Source organism: Lemur catta, chromosome 17 (assembly GCF_020740605.2).
Source record: "Lemur catta isolate mLemCat1 chromosome 17, mLemCat1.pri, whole genome shotgun sequence".
Lineage (NCBI taxonomy): Eukaryota > Metazoa > Chordata > Mammalia > Primates > Lemuridae > Lemur > Lemur catta.
Genome location: NC_059144.1, coordinates 30,944,492 through 30,970,277, shown reverse-complemented (window position 1 = coordinate 30,970,277; position 25,786 = coordinate 30,944,492). Strand labels below are relative to the sequence as shown.

The following is a 25,786-nucleotide window of genomic DNA, read 5'->3' as shown; positions in this document are numbered from 1 at the left end:
ATATAGAGACACGTGGCTTTATATTTAATGTCAGGTTATTAGTATTTATAATAAATAATATTGCATATTACTCAATACTCATTATTAGTGTTACTATTGGTTATTTAATAATGTTAAACTTTATTTAGTAGTTGTACTATTGTTTTATTTTTTGATGATAACTTACTAAAAGCTAAACCAATTTCTACATTTGATTAAAAAGCATATTTGAAGGCCATTCAAGGTCTACATAAGTACCCTGTAAAGAAGAAATCTTGTCCCTTGCCTTTGCAGCATGAAACAGATCGGGATTCAGGGAATGAAACCCTAAGTATGTTATTATTTTGATGTCGCCCCTTTCCTTCCTTACGAAATGGAATACTTTGGTTATCAGAAGCTGCTTTAAATGTTTTTTATATATATGTCATAATCCGAATAAAAATAGCATTCATGGAGGTTTCTTTCGGAGCCATTGGTAAAACACTCCATCGTGGGTCTCTGTCAAGATATCTGAAAACTTTTTCTTGGCTTCTGGCTTTGAACAAAGTTTTAGAGTCACAACAAGGCTTCATTGTGCACTGAAATTTCTGTAAGGCAACATTCATTCAAGTGTTGATCTGCATTTCACCGTCCAAGAATAACAACAGTTATTTATATAATTTTATCCATGTTTCTGTTTTTTCCTATCCATTTCACCCTTTCACCTCACCCCTGCTGAAACACTGTAGCTTGTTTGGGATGGGGGTGGGGTGCCATGCAGAGTATATACACATACAGATGTTTTTCTTTTTCTTTTTCTGGTCTTGCTATGGGTAGACAGATTGGACTTTTTCTTATTAAGACTATCGTCTAAAAGTTTGGAATTTAATATCATTTAATGTTATCTGTAAGTAATGAAATAGGTCTCCAAAATAAGAATATATTTATTGACCAGAAGATTAGCTTAATTCACTTCAAGTTAGAGTGACCACAGAAGACCAAGGCCTATGATAAAATGTACAACCCTAAGTGATTTGATTGGGAAAAAAAAATGCCCAAGCATTTCAGCTGAAATCCCTACCAAGGCCCCCAAGTTAGATGGGTATCCATATGCCTCTCACTGGAACTTTGTATGATCTTTAGTGGCCAGTTGAGTCCATGAAACTCTAGGACTAACTATTCAATCCTTATTAAGAAAACTTTGTCAACAGCTCTAATTAAGTAATATGGGATACGAATGTTCATGTTCTTATGGTAATATATGCCACCCAAACTAAAATCAGTTACATTAGCTGAAATACGGTAAAATGTAAAAACATCAGTTTTCTATTAAAGGAAGTCAAGATTGTTTTAAATAATGTTTAAAAATAACGTGCCTAAACCAGGTGCAGTGGCACATGCCTGTAGATAGTCTCAGCCACTCAGGAGGCTGAGGTGAGAGGATTGCTTGAGGTTGTGAGTTTGAGGCCAGCCTGGGCAACATAGGGAGACTTCCATCTATAAAAAAATTAGCGTGCTTAGATACTTCTAGGTTTATACATAAATTTTTATAGTCATGGCTCCAAGATCTTTTCCATGTTCAATGGCAGAGCTAGTGGCAGGGAAGAAAGAACCAGAACCAAGTCAGACATCTATATACAGCCTTACTTTTACCCAAAACAGAGATTGGCTGGCAGGGTAATTTGTAATATGCATAAGAGCAAGGTGAATCCAGGTCACTGTCATCATTCAAAGACAGTATTTCAGGAACAGAGTCCTCAACTGGATTTGGGGCTGTGGGCAGCTACGTCTTAGGGATGATGCCATTATGTATCCAGGTAGCCACCCATCCAGCTAGTGGTCAGAGGTGTAGGTAGAAAAGTGTTTGCCCTAGTTGGGGGAACTGCCAAAATTGAGTCAGGATGTTAGGCCAAGAGAAAAGACTTCTGGCATAGGGTGAGCCAGCCACCAGCAGAATCTTAGAGGTGAGTTAGCGAAATACTGGGCTAACCTGGGTCAACAAAATTAAACCCAGGGGAAGGCAGCAACTCAGCGGTGTTGTGTCTGGGTTTGGGTTTCCCTAGAAGCAGACTGTGAGTCTATGATTTAAGTATAAGTAGTTCATTTGAAAGGCGAAGGAGTAGAAAAACGGAACAAGGGAGGGAAAACATCGATCAAAGGGCATGTGATCAAGACAGCTACAACTGTGGGGGCTACTGCAGCTTGATCCTGCTAGAAGATTTTGGGTGTTTATGTAGAATTCATCTCAGAGTTAATCTACATAGGGGCGAGGGAGCTGGGGTATTTGCACTTCAACATCCCTGTGCTTCCGGTCTGCTCTGTGGGGGTTGACTCGGGCTCCAGGAGCAAGAAAAAGCAACATGGCCACCACCACCACTGCCACCACCACAAGAGCAGGACACACGTTACTGAAGTTTCAACCTCCTCTAGAATTTTCTACAAGGGCATTAGAAGTTTCCTGAGGTTAGGGGCAATAGCTGATGCAACTGAGATCTGAGCAAAGAGAATGTAATTAGGAGTCAAGTCAAGAGACCCAGGTTGGAACCTAAATGCTGCCATTGGTGAGTTTTATAGTTAGGGCAACTTGTGGTGCAAGTCTGTTTTTATTTTCTATTTAGAATGGGAATTGTAGAGTATCAATTTTACTTTTTACAAGATTTTTAAAGAAAAACTTATAATGATTTTGGTATATGAAAGCCATTTGTAAATTATAAAGCACCATACAAATGTTTTTCATAGTGAGTAATTTGCAATGATGGCAGAAAATAGCATCAAGTCTATTGTCTATATTCACAAATGGCTTAAAAAGGAGATATTTGTACCTAGCCACATATTTTTCCTTGGAATTGATTTGTTTGTATAAACACAGCCTGAGTTGTAAAATAAACTGTGGGTGACCAAGTAAGACCACTATATTGTTATAGTTAGCCTAGAATTCCGTATCAAAATATAGAAAATACACATGCAATCAACTTAAAAATGGTTGAGGAGTGAACAGCCAATTGTTTCTAAAAGGGTAACTTCTTTTTTCATTGAGTGAATCATTGTAAAGATATCTAACTTTGGGAAATATCTCATTTTATGCATCTCTTTATTTCAGGATGAAAAATTTTGAAACCAGCGATTTAGCATTTTCTCCTAAGAAAAATTTTGGAGACAACAGTGGACTTGCTGCATATGTATCTAAAGAAATAGACCCATCTATCAGCTGGGAAGATATCAAATGGCTGAGAAGACTGACGTCACTGCCTATTGTTGCAAAGGGAATTTTGAGAGGTTTGTTTATTTTTCTACTTGAAGCCATACTGATTTTATGATCCTTTGTGGTTATGGTCATGATATTTTTAAGGGAAAATAACTAATCAGGAAATATTAACATGGAAATCAAAAAAGACAGTCCAACTCTCAATTCTGTCTTTTCATGTTATTGAGTAAATACCTGCTCGTTCTTAGGCAATATTCTGAAATAGAATAACTTTCATGAATTTTAGAAAGTTAGCTTTTTCAAAGTATTGTGATGCCATTGCTTTATTTTATAGCTGTTACTGAATCATGGAGTTTGGCAAGATCTTGGTAGAATGTCATGAGTTCGTTGCTTTACCTGAAAGCTACGACAGATGCTTTCAGATCAAAGAGATGCCCCAAAGATGGTATTAGGACAGTCCAACCTGTTTTAAGAACTTTTTCTCTTTATCTTGTGCTCCTTCCAAGTACCAATGGCTAGGACTAATTTCTGAGTGTGGTCAAACCCACATCACCTCTCTGTAGAGAATGACTGACTAGGATCGTAAAATCCTCCATTATCAAGCCATGGATAATAAGAAACTTGACTGTTTCCCCAGTATCCATATGTATTCAAATCCCTCAGGGAGGTACCGATGACTATAATAATTTTGGAGTGTGAATGTGTTTACCCACATAAATGTTTTCTTGCCTTAGAAAAACCTTTTTTTTTTTTCAATAAGTATGGTTTTATAGATAACTGCCAAAATATTTTTTTTAAACTGAAGTGTTTGAGTGAGTGACTCTGGGATGACAGTCTATTAACTTATCTCAGGGTCTAACAACAACTTTGAATCAAAACTTTTTTCATAGGTTTTACTTGAATATGTGTGAGTCACATGGCCTCTATTTATATAGTTCTAGGCATGCTACCTACTTTGACTATTTAATCTTATGTATTCAGGAATGAGCTCATAAAAGTAAAAGAATGGACCCCGTACAAGCTTTTAAGTAGCAGAGATATGTTTAAATCCAGAACTATCTTATTTTGTGATTTTTTAAATTTAATTTTTCAGTTAACATATAATAATTATACACATTTATGGGTCACATAGTGATATTTTGATAACATATAATGTATAGTGATCAGATTAGAGTAATTAGCATATCCATCATCTCAAACATTATTCTGTGCTTTTAAGAAAATATTGTTATACTGTTTCCTATTGATCATTGTCCTAGTTCAAAGTTCTGTGGATTATAACTTCAGTGAGTATATCTTGGTTTACAGACACCTTTAAACAACGGTTTCACTTACCTTCCTTGCATCCATATGGTCATTCATGGTTGTTAATGCTATTCTTTTGTGGCCACATCCAACAATATATACTAAAAAACATTAACCTGTAGGTTCTGTACCAGCCATTCATTCATCCATCTTTTTATTCACTCACTCATTTATTCCATATACATTCATCACACTGCATGCCAAAATTGCTTTATGAAATAAAATAATTTGAAATCCTTGGCCAAAAGGAGAGTCTAGTAGGACACAGACATATAACTAAGCATTTTGGGTGCAATACAATGTTAAAGGCACTGAGATAGAAATCTATATAAGGGTGTGGCTTAAAAAAAGGGTGCAGACAATTACAAGAGTCGGTTAAGCTGGGTGTGGTGGCTCATACCTGTAATCCTAGCATTTTGGGAGGCTGAGATGAGAGGATCACTTGAGGCCAGGAGTTCCAGACCAGCCTGAGCAAGAGTGAGATACCATCTCTACAAAAAAATAGAAAAATTAGCCAGATGTAGTGATGCACACCTGTAGTCTCAGGTACTCAGGAGGCTGAGGTGGGAGGATTGCTTGAGCCCAGGAGTTTGAGGTTGCTGCAGTGAGCTATCATGATGCCATGGCACTCTATGAAAAAAAAAAAAGAGTGGGTTAGGAAAGTTTTCATTTCAGAATAAAAGATGAAGGTGGTAAAATTGTGGTGTGGGAGGACATTTAGGAAATGTTGCTCAGGAAAGAGCCGACTGTAGCCTGCCCTAGAGGAATGGCAAGGAGGGGACTGAGAAGATCTAATTAAATTAGAACACTGAGACAGTTAATGACAGAGATGGCCCAGGTGGGCTGGCTTGAAACACTAAGGAAGGATAACAAGAGTGTGGTCCCATAATTATCTCAGTTAACAGAGAACACATGTAAGGCGGGAGTGATTTCATTTTTAACCAACTTTTCAATGTAGGATTTCCAATTCATATCATTTCCTGCAACTTTGTCCTTTAGGATATGAAGCAGATCCGTTGAATTAGATTTACTATCATGGGTTATGTCACGAATATTTTGGCTTCTAGAACTTCATTCTGTGATTACCTTACCTAGGACCACCACCACCACCACCACCACCTCCCTTTTCTTTTCATCCAAATGGAACATATGGCTTGTTTCTGTATGTTTTCATATGTTTTGGACATAGTAGATAGCCCAAATGTTTATCGACTAAAATTCTCAGGGAAAACTATGTTAAGTCTATATAATTAGATAGAAAGGCAAAAAGCAAGAGAAAGACATTTGGAATTTGAAAGGAAATCGCTTATTTATACACGTACAGTTTACATTGTGTAGTTTTCTGTAACTATTTGTTTCATTTATTTAACAAACAAGAATCATCTCTATGACAACAATTGCATCAAGTAATACATAGGCTCTATGTGGATATGGGGGCAGAGGTGACAGGGCCAGTTCTAGGAAATCCTAGATTTCCTAAATCACCATTCTGCTGGTCTTCATGCAGAAGTCCCATGCACTGACTGAGAGCCATCATCCTCTCTCAGTTTTGTTTTACCAGAAAAGTGCAGATTGTGCTTGTAGAAACATAAAATCATGAGCACCTGGAAAGACCTAGCTGAAACATCCTATCCTCACCACTATTTTAAGAATTGAATTTTAATGGATGCAAATGGGAATGTAAGATGTAATCTCTCTCTGTGGTTAAACTGCTCTTGAAGAGCTTTTGACACAAGCTTCAAACAATGAGTCAGGATTTGGTCTTCCTCAGAACTCAAACGCTAACAAACAAATGGCTTTTATGAGCAAAGGCATAATGCTTTTTAGAGTTTCTTTTTTCTCTTTCTTTTAATTTTTTTTTTAATTTTAATACTACGCTGTCTCACTTCCATGAGCCACTTGTGGCTTTCTGATTCTGAGAAACTGTCCTCTACTTGGCTGTTTTCATATACAGGCATACAAAATTTTGGTATTGGAGATATTGTGGGTTCAGTTCCAGACAACTTCAATAAAGCAAGTCACACAAATGTTTTGGTTTCCCAGTACATATGAAAATTATGTTTGCACGATACTGTACTCTGCTAAGTGTGCAATAGCATTATGTCTAAAAAACAAGTACATGCCTTAATTAAAAAAATCCTTTATTGCTAAAAAAAATGCTAACAATCATCTGAGACTTCAATGAGTCCTAATGTTTTTGCTGGTGGAGGATCTTGCCTCAATGTTGATAACTGCTGATTGATCAGTGTGGTGGTTTCCTAAAGCTGGGGTAGCTTTAGGAAATTTCTTGAAATAAGACAGCAAGGTAGTTTACTGCATGGATTTACTTTTCTCAGACTCTGCCCCTGTTTTATCAACTAAGTTAACGTAATATATATTAACTTCTGTGTTGTCATTTCAACAATGTTCACAGCATCTTCACCAGGAGTAGATTCTCTCTCAGGAAACCACTTTCTTTGCTCATCCATAAAAAGCAACTCTTCATCTGTTAAAGTTTTATCGTAAGATTGTAGCCATTCAATCACATCTCCTGGCTCCACTTCTAATTCTAGTTCTCTCGTTATTTCCACCATATCTGTAATGACTTCCTCCATTGAATTCTTGAACCCCGCAATGTCATCCATGAGGGTTGGAATCAACTTCTTCCAAACTCCTGTAAATGTTGATATTTTGACCTTTTCCCGTGAATTATAAGCGTCCCTAATGGGATCTAGAATGGTGAATCCTTTCTAGAAGGTTTTCAATTTAGTTTGCCCAGATCCATCAGAAGAATCACTATTTATGGCAGCTATAGCCTTACAACATGTATTTCTTAAATAATAAGACTTGAAATTCAAAATTATTTTTTGATCCATGGGCTGTAGAATAGAGGTTATGTTCACAGCATGAAAACAACATTAATCTCCTTGTATATCTCCATCAGAGCTCTTGGGTGACTAGGTGCATGGTCAATGAGCAGTAATTTTTTGAAAGCAATCTTTTTTTTTTTTTTTTTCTGAGCAATAAGTCTCAACTGTGGGCATAACATATTCAGTAAACCATGCTGTAAACAGATGTGCTGTCATCCAGGCTTTACTGTTCCATTTATAGAGCACAGGCAGAATAGATTTAGGATAATTCTTAAGGGCCCTGGGATTTTTGGAATGGTAAATGAGCATTGGCTTCCACTTAAAATCACCAGCTGTATTAGTTCTTAAAAAGAGTGAAGTCAGCCTGTCCTTTGAAGCTTTGAAGCCAGGCATTGACTTATCTTCTCTGGCTATGAAAGTCCTAGATGGCATCTTCTTCCAATTTAAGGCTGTTTTAGCTACACTGAAAAATATATTGTTTAGTGTAGCCACCTTCATCAATTATCTTAGCTAGGTCTTCTAGATAACTTGCTACAGCTTCTCCAGCAGCAATTGGTGCTCTACCTTGCACTTTCTATTTTGGAGATGAGATGGCTTCTTTCCTTAAACCTCATGAACCAACCTCTGCTAACTTCAAACTTTTCATCTGCAGCTTCTTCACCTCTCTCAGCTTTCATAAAATTGAAGAGATTTAGGGCCTTGCTCTGAGTTAGGCTTCGGCTTAAGGGAATGTTGTGGCTGGTTTGATTTATCCAGACCACTAAAACTTTTTCCATATCAACAATAAGGCTGTTTTGCTTCCTTATCATTTGTGTGTTTACTGGAATAGCACTTTTAACTTCCTTCAAGAACTTTTCCTTTGCATTCACACTTGGCTGTTTGGCACAAAAAGCCCAGCATTCAGCCTATCTTGGCTTTCGACATGCCTTCCTCAGTAAGCTTAATCATGTCTAGCTTTTGATTTAAAGTGAGAGACATGTGACTCTTCCTTTCACTTGAACACTTAGAGGCCTTTGTGGGGTCATTAGTTGGCCTGATTTCAATATTGTTGTGTCTCAGAGAATAGGAAGCCTCGAGGAAGGAAAGAGAGTTGGGGGAATGGCCAATGGAGCAGTGAGAACATGCACATTTATCAATTAATTTCACTGTGTTATGTGGGCATGGTTTATGGCACCCCAAAACTATTGCAATGATAAATGAAACCTAACAGATATAATAATAAAGAAAAAGTTTGAAATATTGTGAGAATTACCAAAATGTGGTACAGAGACTCAAAATGAACACATGCTGTTGGAAAAATGGCACCAATAGACTTGCTGGATTCATGGTTGCCACAAACCTTCAATTTGTAAAAATAACAGTATCTTTGAAGTTCTTTGAAACAAAGCACAATACAACAAGGAATGCCTGTATACATTTGTTCAGGATACTGTCTAATATTCACTCAATGGTTGTATTCAAACCTGCTGCTGTGTATCTAGGATTTAGTCACTAAACTCCTATAAGTCAAAACAGAGTCCTAGGCCAAAAGCTCCAAAAACTTGAGGATAAATCATGAGTACTTACATTTCGCTTTGTTTGTTTAAATTAAATATGGAAATAATATATTAATAGGAGAGCAAACAGTGCTATTGTCTGTTGACTACTGAGTTTCTCAAATGGTCGACATATGTAATGGCAAATTAACAAATATGGAATGCCACACCAGTAAACACTAAGGAATAATGAAAATATTAAAGATTCATGAACATTGTGCTGCGTAAGAACATTTTGGCTCTCTCATTAATGCAAAATTGCTTTTCTCTCTGGGTTGGAATAAAATTAAAAACTGTGGACAAAGTTTTATAAGCAGCTAATGAAAGGGACTTATATCTGTTCACAAATTATTCTTGCTGTGTTTGCTTTTCTAGATACTCATGATCCTATCCTGTAAGTAAACCATTCTGTCATTCTGTTATTTCCCTCTATATTCCCAGCACTGCCCGGAGAACAAGGAAAACCACTTGAAATGATGGAGGATAACAAACTATTACTTAAGTAGCAATTACTTTAAACGAAAGGCCCTCTATAATTGAAATCCTGACTAGGAAGAAATATTATGGCTAAAAACAGAACTCAAATAGATTTGCCAAAATCATACTGCAAATGAATCTTCTTTCACCTACTCCTCTTCTTAGCTTATACTACTTGCAACAATCAGAGGAAAATAATAATAATAGTTAATATTTACCTGAGTGCTCCACATGTGTCAGGCACTTTCTAAACAATCATTCAACTTATTTAATCCACAAGCTTATTTTATATGTATTAGTAATATTATCCTCATTTTATGGTTTAGGACAATGATGCACAAGTTAAGTAACTTGCCACTTACACAGCAAACAAATAGCAGATGTGGGATTTAAGTCCAGGTGGTCTGATGACTTACTCTAAGCAGTTAATCACTTCTTCATACTGTATAGGATCTATTTATTGATAATATTTGATTTCTCAAAATGCAGATCATAGCTATATAGTGGTAGACATCTGAAAATAAATTGGAGGACTGCACACATGCTCAGTTATAGGGTTCAAAAATACCATACTAAACATTTTTTGGTTTCTTTTTTTAACATTTGACTTGATATTTAGTATCATGCATGCAACTAAATAATCAGAGAAAACAACACCAATTCAGGATATAATTTTATACTGTTTACTAAGGTTATTTATGGTTACATTTAGATATTTTAAAAATACCATACTACATGTCTTTATTAGAATAGATAAGATCATGTAAACTTGTACAATATGGCAGCCACTAGCCACATGTGGCTATGTAAGTTAATTAACATTAAATAAAGGCAAAATTCCAGTTTCTTAGTAATACCACCACATTTCAATTGCTCAATGGCTACATGTGGCTAGTAGCCACTGTGTGGAACTGTACAGATCTAGAACATTTTTATCATCACAGAAATTTCTATTGGACAACAGTGCATTAAGGCCATACATTTAGAGAGACATTCTTCAAATATGTGGGAAATGATAGTGTATCAGACTTTGGGTTCAAAATGATGGGCTGAATCCATGCATACCCTCTTATCAAACTGAAGACCACACTAAACTTAAAGCACAGAAATTCAAATATATTTAAGCCAATGACAGCAAAGCAAAGGAAGATGAGGGGCACAACCAGGAGAGAAGTTTTGAGTAATTTATGAAAGAAACAAAACGCATGGGAGTATGTTGACAGGAAGAAAATGCAAAGAAAACTGCATCTTAAGATGGGCTATTGGAGGACCATAGAGGAGGCAAGGGCAGATTATGTGATAGAGTGCCTGAGAGGCTCGGGGTGTAATCTGCAAGTGGAAGAGGGTTGGGAGTGGAGAATGAAAGCAGTAGGATTAATGGAAAATCTGTTTGGGAAAGTTGTCTGCAAGCCAGCAATCCTTCCCTGCCCCACTGCTTTGGAAACAAGGGGCAACCTGGTGTTCACTGCTCAATAAGGAAGCAGCATGATCTTTTCTAAAGCAATGAATGGATGGCTGGGATGACATGTGGGTGGGTGGCATTTCTAATATGACATGATGCTGTCCTCATTCTGACACTTGAGTACCTCACAGTCCAATTCCCTCTTAGTTGACATTTCCTGCCTTTTCCCACATGGAATTTCCACTCCAGGCAAAGAGTTGGCAGGAATGAAACTGATGTACAAAACAGCCCAGGAATCCTATTGCAGCTTCTCAAACCTTTTCTTCCTTAAATATAAATGGAAAATTTAGCATCACAAGTCATATCAGAAACACCAAAACATAAAAGACCAAGACAAATCTATAAAAAAGCTGATCCCAAAAGAAAGAGATAAAAAAAGAGAAAAGAACTTTAAAAAGTCAAATGATTGTCCCAAAGATGTAGAAAATATATTATACGTAAATAAGAAGAGTCCGCCATGAAAAGAAAATTGGAATATAAAAAAAAAAATCCCAATGATTAACATTAGGAAAATACGACTTCTGATTTCTTTTAAAAAAGGAAAATTGGAGGATAAAAAAGAGCTCTCAAAGATTAAAAACATGATTTCTGAAGTTAAAAATAAAATGATTGAATGGTTGAACAAAAAAATTAATGACATTTCCCCAAATGTAAAACAACAACAATAAGATAAATGAAGGAAAATATGATTAAATGAATGAGGAACACGAAGACTACTTTAACATGTCCAGTATCCAACTGATATGGTTTCAGACAGAAAAACAAAAGAAAGAGGCAGGGGGGCAATTGTTAAAGACTAGAAATTTAGGAATACTGCGGATATGAGTTATAAGAATGAGAAAACTGATCACATTCTTTATGAAATTTCAGAAAAATAATGTGTATAAAGAAAAAAATAAACATAAGACATTTTACTTGTAAAGGAATGTAAGTCAAACTGGCAACGGTCTTCACATCAGTGGGTATGAGAAGACAATGGAGTAACATCTTTAAGGTTCTGAGGACAACAGAGTGTTCTATCCAATCCAGTTATCGTTCAAACACAAGAGGAGCTATTCAAGTGCTCTATAAGTTTACCTCTTTGGGATCCTTTTCTAGGAAGTTACAAAGGAAAGTACTACAAATAAATGGGAACAGAAACCAAATGAGCGCATGCATCAGGCTACAAGATATTCAACCCAGAGAGAACAGGAGCAATCCTATAGGATGAAGGTAGACAGTAGGTATTGAGAGTAGCTGCAGGAGAGCAGAGCAGGAGGGGAGAGGGCTTCAGGGTTTGCCCCTAGGAGGAAAGTATGCCAACTTAAATAAGTTAGATAGGTTAGATGGAATAAGATAGAAAGATTTTAAGAACTTGAGGATATTCAAAAGTCTCACAATAAGTGCAAAGGAAAAGAAAAGAAAAGAAAAGAAAGAAAAGAAAACAAAAGGCAATTAGAAATCCAGGAAAAGAAAGCTATGTTATAAAACATGTGTTATAAAATATGAAATAGCAATAAAATATAAAATATTAAGCAATTAATGGGGTGGGGAAAAAAGTCATCTTTCAATCTTGGGCCTTTCCCCCATGAATGGCTCAGAAGTTACCAATGAGATTTCACAAAATGTAGTGCATGCTTGGATTAAAACAGAGAGCCAAAACAGTCTCGTGGGAACATTAGCCCTTATATTTATTATAAAATAAATATAGATTGCCAACTACATATGGAACCTATAACAAAATGTATGACAAAACACCAGGCTGCAAGTGAGTAGACACAATACTAAGTAGCTGGTAAACACTGCCAATTCATGTATCAGATGATCTTTCATACTATTTCATTGCATTTTAGAATTTGTTGTGGCATTCCTTAAAGATGGATTCTCAAACAGTAGTACAGATAATAATATAATATGGTGTCTTAATTAGTTCAGGCTGACATAACAAAATACCGTACACTGGGTGGCTTAAACAACAGAAATGTGTTTTTTCACTGTTCTGGAGGCTGGAAGTTTGGGCTCACGGTGCCAGCAGAGACAGTGTCTGGTGAGGGCTCTCCTCTTGGATTGCAGACTGCTACCTTCTCTTTGTGTGCTCCCATCCCATGATTTCTTCTTTGTGCAAGCACAGAGAGAGAGAAAGAGAGTGTGCTCTGTGGTATCTCTTCTTACAAGGGCATGAACCCCCACCATGAGGGGCTCCCCCTCATGAACTCATCTAATTCTAATTACCTCCCAAAGACCCCATTTCCAAATACCATCATGTTGGTGGTTAGGGCTTCAACATAGGAATTTTGGGAGGACACAGATAGTCAGTCCATAACACATAGGTTTAACATTTTCATATAGCAATTATTTTAGAAGAAAAGTATTACTATCATCGTTTTTTTTTTTAAACAGGAATATTTCAAAACTAATATTCCATGAAACACAGTTTGGAAAATGGTATTTTAATATAAAATTTTAAAAACAATAAGAATTACAGATTCTCCTCTATATATTTCTAAATTATTCTTCCTCAAGTCTGCCTTGATCTCCATTGCTGAATTTATAGATATTTACAATATTCTGTATGCATTTGCTTAAGTTTCCAAAGTCTGATTTTTACTGTAACCTTCAACCAATTGGTTTTGCATAGTATTGCATTTTGAGTGCTAAACTTGAGAACCAGTGTTGTTTTCATGATTCTATTAGCAAATGGTTTGTTACTGGGAGCATGCTGGAAATAATACTTTAGAATATAAAATATTTTTTAAGATTTTGGACATTGATTTAAGAGAACATTAATCTATTTTAAAATTGAACTTTTGGAAATCAATATATTTTGGAGCATGATTATAGATGTGTAGAATTTTAATATTATTTTTATAGATTTCAATGGGTAAAGTACAATTATAGAATAATATAACTTAAAATAGTTACTGAAGTTATAACAAATTTGTATTAAAGAATGTTTTTGAAATAGGTTTGTTCATTGCCTGTTACACTTAAAGTACTTGCCATTCATATATTTTTTATGCTATCTGTATTGCAGAGGAATGAGTACTTGCCATTCATATATTTTTTATGCTATCTGTATTGCAGAGGAATGATTCTGCTAACTGATAAATTGGTATGATCATATTAATTGGAAAAGAATATTTAGCGACCTTATAAAGATAAATAAATTTTTAAACTTCATGTCAATTTACTATTTGTTGATAATTTTATTTCATAATTAAATTGTTACTAGTGCTAACATTTTGGGCCAAATAAACTACCACTAATATTCTAGATCTAACCCTGGGGTATATTTTTATGCTTAAGAGTATTGAGCAAGATGTATATGTGTGTGTGAGGGGGTCAGCCTCCCTTTAACTGGGATGCTGAGGCCTCTGAACTCAAGTCTTCTGTCAAGATGCAGTTCCTATAAGGCATTTGTCTTGTTATTTTGCTCTTTCCAGGGGATGACGCCAGGGAGGCAGTTAAACACGGTTTGGATGGGATCTTGGTGTCGAATCATGGGGCTCGACAACTCGATGGGGTACCAGCCACTGTGAGTTTTGGCAAATGCTGGGATTTCTCTTTGGAGTTCCCATTTCAATCACCGTTCTTTCTTTGTGTCTGCCTTATGTGTGTGTGTATTTTTGTGTGATCACTCAAGCTGCAATATGTGTGAATATGTGAGATCTTGGATTTTGAGTTTGGCGGGGCATAACTACCTAAAATAACTACTACATTTATTTTTAGTTAGCCCAATACAGTTGTTTGTAAACATATAAAAGTCCCTGTTAAATAATAAGGCATTTGTGGGCTGGGATTATTCTTGTATTCACAGGTACACCGATAGACATAATGTAAACTGGAGTATGAAAAAAAATTATGCCATGAGAGTCCAGAGAAGATGAGCTAACAGAGAATTGGGGGGCTTACCAAAGGCTTTGGTAGAGTTTGGGATCAGGGTACAATTGTGACAAGAAGTCAGGAGGAGGGACAGTTTGGAATTTCCTATGCAGGTGGGGGTTGCAAAGCTGTGGAGAGAGGGTGGCAGGGATGGGAAAGGAGTCCCATGGCCTAGGGGAGGGGCAGTGGGCTGCACTGGGCCACTCTGGTTGAGTTGTGAACTATCTGGGCTGTGCATCGGAATTCTCTGGGGAATTTTCAAGAATTCTGATGCTCAGGCTATACCCTAGATGAATTCGTCAGGATCTCTGGCAGGGAGGTGGGGTGCACAGGCACCAATATTTTTTAAAGCTATCTAGGGGATTTCAACATGCACCTGTGGTTTTTAGACACCGCATACACTGTGCTGGGCAAATCAGGATCCAGAATCTAGATATAAAAAGGAACTAAACTGGCCTAAAGGTGTGAGACTGAGTTAGAACTGTGGTGTAGAGCAAGCAATTAGCTCCCCAAAAGGCCTAAATCTAAGGAAGCCAGCAGAGGTGCTGGGACAGATTTTAATATCAAGAATTGATGCACAGAAGTGCATAAAAAGCCATGAAGACAGACACAGATTTTATGGATCCAGGGTCCAGGATGGGGCCAGAAGCATAAGTGGGTATTAAAAGTGGTTCCCTTACATGCTCTCCCCTTGTGGGGATTTGGCTAAGATTTTTTGTAGAGAAGGCAATGATGCTGCAGCTACCTTTCATCTCTGCTCTGTCTCTATGGAACCCCTGTTTTTAGGGTTGTGAACAGAAAATGTGAAATCGGAAGGAGTGAGATGTGCTTGGGGAATACCGAGCAATCCATTTTGTTTGCAGAATCTGTTGGGAGTGGGGGAGTCCTGGGAAGTATATTTGTCTGGAGAGATAAGGGAGAAGATTCCTGAATACTATGAGTTGTTGGCTTTGCAACAGAAGAGCCTTAGGTGATTTTCAGTGAGTCTCATAAATTGGATTTTGGCGTGACAAGAGGCAGGAAGAGCAATTAGGGGGCCTTAATGGTTACCATAATTTAGCCATCAAGGAAACAGAGAAGGGGTACCTGGGCCACTGAAGGACGGGGGAATTGATTGCCACTCTGAACCTTGGTTTCCTCATCTTTTAAAGTTTAAACATCACTTTGATGATTTCTTTGGTGCCTTTAAACTGTGATGTTTTATAATTTGAGTTACATAAGCAAAGTCAAGTAGCATCATATAACAAAGCTTAAAAAAATATTTACTAAATAATGTAGATGAACTTCCCAGACCTCCTCCTCTCTCTGAACTGAATCATCATATATATATTAATATGTTTCCCCCTTTTATCAGAACCATTCAGTCCTAGTTATTATATGGATGACTATGATTGGGATGACCAGTTGAATTTATCCAAATAACTGGAAGAAAAGTAGAACAAGTAATTCAGCCAAGCAGTAGTGGATTATTGTTTCATTGAACTCACTAGCAGGTTGATTTAGTCACATTTATAGATCAGTTTTGTAGGTCTTATGGTAAATCAAAGGAAGGCAGGGAATGTTGGGTATGCATATTACATTTGCAGTTTTTTCTAAAACACTAAGAGTGAGAACCAACCAAGCCTTTGTACACTGTAGGATTATATAGGCAAGAATTTAAAATCATGAACCTGGAAGTTGTCAGCCCTTTCCAACTCAGCTTTACTTCCAGAGACACGTCTTTTTAGGAGATATTAAATGTTGCCTGCAGGTAAATAGAGGTGGAAAGTGAAGCCCTCCTCTGAGGAGGGTGGAGAAGTTGGTCACAGCTCAAGGCTCTTTCTCAAATTTATGCCTCACTTGTGTATGAAGACATAGACTTAGTGTGCAGGCCAAATTAAGTTTGTTTTCTAAAAATAAAATATAAATCTACTGAAATCAAACCTAACTAAATTCTAAGGGAAAAATATCTAAATGGTGTGGTTTATTTCCCTCTGGCTGAGGGGATATGGAAACATCTAAAAGGGCTTTTTGAGTTGTGGTCTCTGAGACTGTTTTTAAAAAAACAATAACCCTCCCCTTTGCATGCTGTATGCATGGGAGGAGATACTGGCTTGAATTTTGCCTCCCACTTAAGAGCAAATTTGAGGCTCCTGATGGTGAGAGAAATGTGAGAAAAGATTTGGTTTATGGGGACGGGTGTCTTTCCCTCAGTGTGTGGGTTTTGCAGTGGGTGGCAAGAGGCTTGAAGGCGGCCGTAGTGTGAAGCTTTTCAGTAGATGCCTAAGAAGCACTCGCTGCCCTGCTGATTCTGTTACATCATAGGTCAGAGCCACAGAGGCAGCATGATGTCATGGGAAGAGCACTGAAATGGGAGTCTTGGTGTTGAGCCCTTGTCTGGCCTCTCTTAAGGGGTAAGGGCTAGGTGAGCAAGTCAGACTTTTCAGCTTGAGCCTTTTTAAAGTGGTGTGTTGGTTTCAAAAGGAAAGTGAACTATATCATTTCTCCATTTCTATAAATCACTGAGTTCCATTGTATGGGGAAATACTTATCATTAAGATTCGGGGGGGATGGGGGGTCATGAGCAATATATATAACCTGAACTTTTGTACCCCCATAATAAGCTGAAATTAAAAAAAAAAGAATATATTCTCCCTAAGATTGGTATTAAAAATTATTTTAACATTTATTTGGTGCTAAGAAATGCTGAACATAAATAAGTTATGTGAAACTCGGCGAGGTAAGGCAATAACTAACTGTTATTACTGAAAATGTCAAAGTTCTGTGTTTATTTGCTGTCTGCTACTCAGAAATTAATTCCTTTTGGACCCCTAGTTTGCTTGCAAGGAATGAGCATAGGAATGACGATAATAATGCCAATAATGGAATAAAAACAAGTTTTATTTATCTATAGATATTTTGATGGTAAAAGGAGACAAATTAAATTGAAATGCTTTGTAGATTCATTCATTTAATGATCCCCACGGTGTAACCGGCACTGTTTAGATGTAAATATTATAGATAGTTAATAGGATTGTTTATAGTCGTGGCACGTTCAGTGTCTAGACTAAGTCAGACAGGGTAGAATCAGTGGGTCGGCCATTAGCATGAGTAGCTTAGCCCAGACTTCCCTGAATAATGCGAGGGGCGTGAGACAGAAAGAAGTGTGCCCAGGTGAACTGCTGTTGCAGGTGGCTCTGCCATGACAACGCGCACGCATCAGCAAACACGGCTTTCCCTCTTCACCTGGGATAGCGTGTCGTCAGGGAGGACAAAAGAAAACATTTCCTTTCACCTGTTACTTGTCTTTCCGCTCTTCAATCCCCAGCAGCCTGGGAGCAAACTGCCTGGGAGCTCACGTAATCCCTCCTCAACAGGGGCCAGGCAGTGTTGCCTGCAGCTTAATGTGTGAATTTCAAGCTGGGCAATTTGCAACAGCATTCACACCTTTGACTATTTACCCTGCCATGGGTTACCCAAGTCTGCCTGTGCTGACTGTCACTGAAAACAGCAATGTCGTCACTGACAGAGTGAGGTTTTAAGAAGCGCTTCTCAGCCAGCGTAGTGTAGCTTGTCCTTCTCCTTGCTGCTTAAGTGTCCATAAATCATTAAATAAATTTTAATTTTTAATTAAAAAAAAAAAGAGTTTTAGAACTGGAATTTAACTTCAGTTCATCTTAATACTGCTGCCGGGCCTCTGCTCTACCCAAAAGGAATTAAAAAATAAAGTCATGTCAAGGTCTTTGTCCTCATGGCAATACTGTGGCCCAGATTGGCCTTGAAGTAATTAGAAACTAATGGAATAGAATCAGATTGATTTCTAAAATCCGTAGCACTAGATCTTCTCAAACTGAGAGGTTTCAAAGACATTCTCCGAAGTGTTTGAGTCCTAGGAGCACTTTTTTTTTTTTTTCAATTTCACATTTTTACTTGGATGCTAACTGGACCTAAACTACCTCAAGCTTAAAAATGTGATGTTCTTTTCCAGTGAATATTTCCAACTGCAAAACATTTTCAGAGAATAAGCATTTGGGTTGTTAAGTCAGTCGATGTTTCTCAAATTGAGCCCTTGGGCATGTACTGTGAACTCTAAGAGATTTTATTTTTCTTCTTAAAAAGGGTTCAATGCAATTCCATCTTTGAGAAATATTTAATCTATCAGTTGCCTTTTGCTGTGTAACAAACCACTCTGAACCTTACTGGCAGAAAAACAATATCGATTTTGCAATTTTGTGCATTGACAATTTGGGCTGAGATCTTTGCCGGGGGGAGGAGGGTGCTTTTCTGGTCTTGGCTGGGCTCACTCGTACCTGTCTGTGGTCAGCTGCTGTGTCCCCTGGGACAGCCTGGGGCTGGATGAGCTTAGCAGGGACAGTTCTGCATTATCACAAGTCTCCCAGCATGTAGGTGGGCTTGTTCTCTTAGGTGGCACGTTTCCTAGAGCATGAGCGGAAGCATGCAAGGCCTCCTGAGAGCTAGGCGTGGGACCGGCACTGTCACTACTCTCTCATTCTATTGGTGAAAGCAAGGCAAGGCCAACTCAGCTTCCCTGAATGGGGAACAGAACCCTCCTCCCTTATACGACACACCCCTCCCCCATGATGCCACGAGGAAATGTAGATAGAGTGGGAAATCATCGCTGCCATTTTTGTGGTTGCAAACAATCTGCTAAATGTATATGAACCAGTGATTTTTCTAAGTGTGCTTGGTAGAAACCCCGTCAGGGCTGCCTAGGAAGTGCAATGGGTGGGGTGGGATAGAGCTGGGTAAGGAATTATGGACAGTGGCTTGGACTCTGTCTCCTCCATTCTTCACTAAGCAGCTCTGTTTTTTACCTGCTTTTGTTTATGTTTAACTGCTTTAATTTGAACAAAGGTTTGCATACCTAAAATGTCAGAAATCAAGAGTACTATAGCAATGGATGTTATGGGACGGTGGAAAGGTGAGAATTCTCTGTGAGTATAAATTTTGTTTAGGGGTGGGGGCGGGGTGTGGTTGGGCAGGGAGCATCTTGGAAGAGGGTGACTTCAGCAGGAAGGAGAAAGAAGATTCCCTTTGAGAGTCAGATTGCTCTGGGATTCTTTTCACATCGTCCCTTAACCTGCCTGACATTAGTGCGTTGGATATACCAGGTCCTCAACCAAGTGTTTGATAAATCAGTGAATAGAGGGACAGAGGAGCCACACTAGGTAGGTAAGGATCTTACCATATTTTCTGGAGATTAACTTCAGCAGAGTTTCACTAGTTTTCTAAAGAAACACTAAAGAAAGAAACAACAACTGAAATAAATGATCTCACCGATGTGTAGCAAACTGAAAAGAAGGAAACAGAAACAGAGCCATAAAGTGGTGGGTTTGTCTACTATATTTATTTATTTAATCTGTTCTGATCAGAATTATTTTGCGTAATATATGCCTACTAACACTGCAGCCACTGAAAGAAAAAGGGGAGGATAGAAATGTTCAGCAGTGGATAAAAGTTCTTGTTCACGGACACATGAAACACCAATCTGGGCTCTGTGTTTTAACCCAGGATTCACATTGTAAGTATCCTTATTAGTTTACTTTTAGACCAGGTGAGGCATTGGAAATAACCTAAACAGACTTGATTTGCTTGACTTTGAAAACGTATATTGAACCCAAGCTAGCTAATATTTTTCTTTGGCTCTGGTTTCAAATGGGGAAATATGCTTAATTATAGCTTGCATCATCGCTTGGAAATTGTAGCATTTATATGTTGATGTAACTTGCCTGAATGTAAAAGGAGGACTATGTATAGGTAAAGGGACATATGTAAATGGATCCAAAGCATGTTTGGCAAGGCAGAGAAGCCAAAGGAAAAGAGGAAAATCACATTACCTGCCAAACATTTAGGGGCACATGCCAAATGTTGCCTTCACTTCCTCTAAATCTGTACTTGTGTTTGGTCTTTAGCCTTTTACATAAAACTCTCTTTAAGTTTAGCCTCTAAAATTTTAGAGGAGAAGTGGGAAAGCCTTTGAGTGATTTCAGCATAATTATTTCTGGAAAAAGTGTACTCCAGTGTATGGTAGCTTCTTCAGCATACATTTTAAATGGGAACTGAACTTAATTTTATATTTTAACATTTTGGGATGAATGTGGATCATTTCTACAGATTTTGATCTATATAGATTACCTTGTGAATTGTTTCTGTTCTCAAATGCAATTGTGTCACCTACTGCCATATGATGCTAGAAAACAAACAATCCCAAATTCAGTGATTTAAATCAATAATCATTTATTCCCAAGAAAGTTTGTGTCAACTAGTGTCTGCTGATCTAGGCTTGGTACTAGCTAGGTGGCTGTGCTCCAAGTTTTAAGTCCAGCTGCATTTGGCTTTGATAGCTCTGTTTCCTAAATATTTATCCTGGGGCCCAAGCTGGAGGGGAAACATTACCTGGAGGATGCTCCTCTCATGGCAAGTGGAAAGCTGCAAAAGAGTAAGTAGAAATGTATGAGGTTGCTTAAGGCCCATGCTCAGAAATGGCATTCTGCCATCTCTGCTCACATATTATTGGCCAAAGTGGGTGGTCAAAGTCAAGGAATGGGCATATGTGCTCTGTTCCTTTTAGTGGGAGAAACTATGAAGTTGCCTTGGAAAGGGAGTGGATTTTGAGATGTGTGAAGGATCAGGAACAATAATGCAATCCACCAAATCAACCTCTATGAGTATCTTGATTTTCCAGTGCTAACCTAAGCCCATGATCAATTGTCAATGAAGACCAAGATCTTCAAGGTGCATATGGTCACACTGTTGGTGGGACTGGAAATTAGAACAACATTTATGGAAAACAGTATAGAGAATCCTCAGAGAACTAAAAGTAGACCTACAATTCAATCCATCAACCCACTACTGGGTATCTACCCAAAGGAAAAAAAGTCATTGTATAAAAAACACACCTGCATCCAAATGTAATTTATCATATTACAATTGTAAAGATGGGGAATTAACCTGTGCCTATCAATTCATGAGTGGATTAACAAAATGTGGTATTTATATACCATGGAGTACTACTCAGCCATAAAAAGGGATGAATTAATGCCTTTCACAACAGTTTGGATGGAACTGGAGACCATTATTCTAGGTGAAGTATCACAAGAATGGAAAAACAAATATCACATGTACTTGCTATTAAACTGGAACTAACCAATGAGCCCTCATGTGCACAGAGGAATGTAAAACTTAGAAGAAATCAAGTGGGGGGAAGAGGTGAGGAGTAAAGGGGCAAAAACCTACCTATGGGTACAATGAACACTATTTGGGTGATGGGCACACTTACAGCTGTGACTCAAGGCATTACAAAAGTGATCTGTGGAACCAAAAACATTTGTACCCCCTTAATACTTTGAAATGAAACAAAAATAAAAGCAAGAAAAATATTTTCACAAAGTTTTCTAACATATGACTGGATACAAAGTATATTGGATGAGGAAATCAGAGACTAAATTTTTTATTTCTAGCTGTGTTTGCATTTTTTATATGCCATTGCTTGCACTATTATCTGAGTATAAATTTTAACAATTGATTTGCAATGAGTAATGTTAAGAATAATTTATATCAACAAGATACTTCATTTACTTGTATGAATTTTATAAAAAATTGCTATAAAAATGTTTTAAAATTATGTTTCTAATTTTTTTGATTATGATCTTTGAATTTGCATATCAGGGACAAAAAAAAAAGCCTTGGACTTTGAAAGAAGCAAACCACTCAACTTCAAATTTAGCTGTTTTTTTTTTTTTTGTTGTTGTGGTTGTGGTTGTTGTGCTAGCCTTTGTACCTCTTTTGTTTCAGAAGGAAATAATTTTATTGCAGACCCCAAAACTACTTAGCTTCAACTCTAAGTCCTAGTTGGATGCATCAGTGGTTTTGGAGGTGGAGCTGAATAACAATTCAATGTTAATAGTGTTACATTATTGACCTCTTCTCTCCCCAGATTGATGCTCTGCCAGAAGTTGTGGAGGCTGTGGAAGGGAAGGTGGAAGTCTTCCTGGATGGCGGTGTGCGGAAAGGCACTGATGTTCTGAAAGCTCTGGCCCTGGGTGCCAGGGCTGTGTTTGTGGGGAGACCGATCATATGGGGCTTGGCCTTCCAGGTAATTAGACAAAGATAAAGGTATAAAACAGGATGATTGGACAGTGAAACAAATGAATGAAACAAGTCAGGCTGACTTACCCAATAGTTCTTTATCTTTTACTTGGTTAGGGGGAGAAAGGTGTCCAAGATGTCCTTGAGATACTAAAGGAAGAATTCCGGCTGGCCATGGCTCTGAGTGGTAAGCTCGCCATTCTCGTTTACAACTTTCTTTTTCTTCTGTGGTCTGTAAGTCTTTCTCCTTGGTGGAGAGAAGTGAATTGGAAAGGGAAGGGGGTGGAATCCTTTGGGGCATATTAAATTTGGAGTTGAGTCTGTATTTATAGCTCCAGTGCAGAGCTCTCTTGGAACTAAGAAACTTTACAGTGTGCACATCTATAGCAGTCACTTAGCCTCTATCTTTGACAGCCTTATTAGGAATATTTTGGTGAGTAGAAGTACTTAAGGCTAGATGCTACATCATGCTCTTTCTCATCTCATAACACATGAACACATGAATCTAACTGGCTTGTCAACACCTCACTTGGATGTCTAAGTGGTGTCTTGAACTTGACCTGTTCAAACCTAAGCTGCTAACGTTCTCCATCCAACCTGCTCCACCTGTATCTCTCCAGTCTCCGATCAGGTGAAGCCCATAGTTTCAGTCACTCAGGTGGAGGATCTTGAGTCATTTTGACTCTTCTTTTCTCTCACATCCTCACATCCACAGGGGCTCTGTCTTCAAAATATGATCAGAATCTGGCCACACTGAAGCCATCATTAGCTCTCTACCTGTGGATGTCGTGGGTCTGCACCTCTGTTCTTGTCTGCCTCCCCTCTCCCGGGTCTATTCTGATCATGGCAGCCAGAATGATCCTTTTAAACATGAATTCAGATCATGTTCTGATCAGAGCCCTCCTGTGGCTCTTGGTTTACTCGGAGTAAATGCCAAAGTCCTTGCAATGATTTACAAGGCCAACTGTGGTTTGAACCCAGTTATTTTTCCAATTGCAGCTCCTGCTACTGTCACCCTTCCTTACTCCCCCCAGGCCCCATGTGCCTCCTTGAACTCCCATGACTATATCAGACATGTTTCAGCCTTGGGGCTTTTGCATTCGCTGTTCCCTCTGCCTGGATGCCCTTCCCCAAGCTTCATAGCTACATGAATAAATTCCTCATCTCCTTCAAGCTTTCGCATGCATTGTAGGTACTTTCTCAAAGGGGCTCACACTGACTACTCTATCTAATATAGCAATCCTTCCTCCACTCAGCTATTCAGCTTTCAGTTTTCTTTCTCTATTTTATTTCATTCTTTGTCCATAGCACCTATCATCTTCTATATATCATCTACCATATAATTTATCTTTTAAATTATATGCCTTATGTATTATCTGTCTCTGCTTTAAAATGTAAGATGCACGAGACAGGGGTCTTTGTTGTCCTCACTGCAGTATTTCCAGTGCCTAGAGCAGTGCCTGGCACACACACAATAAATATTTGTTGAAAGAATAAATAAATAAGTCAATCAGCTGTGCCATTATTACTAGTGACTAGTTGGAATTTTACTCAGAATGAACCTTTAGCTGCAAAGAATGGCCTTGAGTTAACTATCAGCTGCCCCATTTTTGAAGGTAAAGAGGGCTTCCTTTTCTGTAAGCCCTATGATCCGGATTGTCCGTGTAGATAGAACTCCCGAGATAAATGGTCTACTCACTACTGTGCCGGGCCTGTGCAGACAGAGCCTCAATGAGAAGAATGCCATTCTGTGAATCCTCACTGCGCATTTTAATTTGCTACAGACATATCCTAAAAGAGAGCTTTCAGCCACTGACTCTCTATTAAATGTGGCAGAAAGAATATACTCTTTGTGTTAATAAAAATATGTGCCAGTCATTTTGTGTTCAGGGCTGTTTAGGTAATAAAAATGGTCTCATGCCACATAAGATTTGGCAAGCCTACCTTGAATCATAAACCTTACATTTGTCAAATTTTACATTCCTTGGGAAAACGATTACCTGCCTGATTATTATTGCATTCATTTCATATTAAATGTATGCATTATTTTTTCAGGGTGCCAGAATGTGAAAGTCATCGACAAGACATTGGTGAGGAAAAATCCTTTGGCCCTTTCCAAGATCTGACAGTGCACAATATTTTCCCGTCTGTATTATTTTTTTTTTCAGCGTGTATTACTTGACAAAGAGACACTGTGCAGAGGGTGACCACAGTCTGTAATTCCCCACTTCAATACAAAGGGTGTCGTTCTTCTCTGACAAAATAGCAATCCCTTTTAGTTCATTGCTTTTGACTTTTCAATGGGTGTCCTAGGAACCTTTTAGAAAGAAATGGACTTGCATCCTGGAAATATATTAACTGTTAAAAAGAAAACATTGAAAATGTGTTTAGACAACGTCATCCGCTGGCAGGCTAAAGTGCTGGAAAACAAAAGATAGCCTTTGGTAAAACTGGAAGTAGTGAATGCCGAGGTAAAAAGATAACGATCTCACTGTGTGTTAACCGGCATTGTGTTTAAACACAAGTGTTGGAAGTGCCTGATTCACACCACTGAGAAGGTATCACTGGGTGGAACTGGAATGGATGCTGGTGATTTGTGATACTCCTTTGAATGTAGCTTTCCAATCACATCTTCAATGTCTGACTATATCGGAATGTTTTATGATGTATATTACTTCTTAATCAGAAAGTAATAAAGGATTTTTTGAAAAGACTGTATCTGGGCCCTTTGTAAAAATACGAAATCCAACCATTTAATCTCTAAATCCTAATTACCTCCCCAGTCTCCTTCTGCGTATCCCATTAATTCTCCTATACCTCCTTGTTCCTTTTCTTTTCTTTTTTGTTTCTTTCTAGCTGGTAGCACATTTGGGGATAGCTACATAATGTGTGAGGGCCGTGCCACATGAAAATGTGGGCCCCTTGTTCAGAAAGCAGAAAAAACCAACCCTTTTCCTTCTTTCCACAGATTTTCTCTTAACCTGTCATGATGTTTTTTATTTGCTATTTCATGTCACGCTTCTGTGGGTATGAGGATAGCCACAGG

At 38.0% G+C, this 25,786-nt stretch overlaps 1 protein-coding gene across 1 annotated transcript in view; it reads left to right on the top strand.

Moving 5' to 3' along the window:
* HAO1 (hydroxyacid oxidase 1) overlaps window positions 1–25,454 on the top strand; it is a 50,927-nt gene extending 25,473 nt beyond the window's left edge. The window contains exons 4-8 of the mRNA XM_045528091.1: window positions 3,059–3,234; window positions 14,214–14,305; window positions 22,589–22,747; window positions 22,858–22,927; window positions 24,796–25,454. Coding sequence (XP_045384047.1) covers window positions 3,059–3,234; window positions 14,214–14,305; window positions 22,589–22,747; window positions 22,858–22,927; window positions 24,796–24,866 — 568 coding nt within the window. The 3' untranslated portion in view covers window positions 24,867–25,454. The remainder of the gene's footprint in view (window positions 1–3,058; window positions 3,235–14,213; window positions 14,306–22,588; window positions 22,748–22,857; window positions 22,928–24,795) is intronic.
* The last annotated feature ends 332 nt before the right edge of the window (window positions 25,455–25,786 follow it).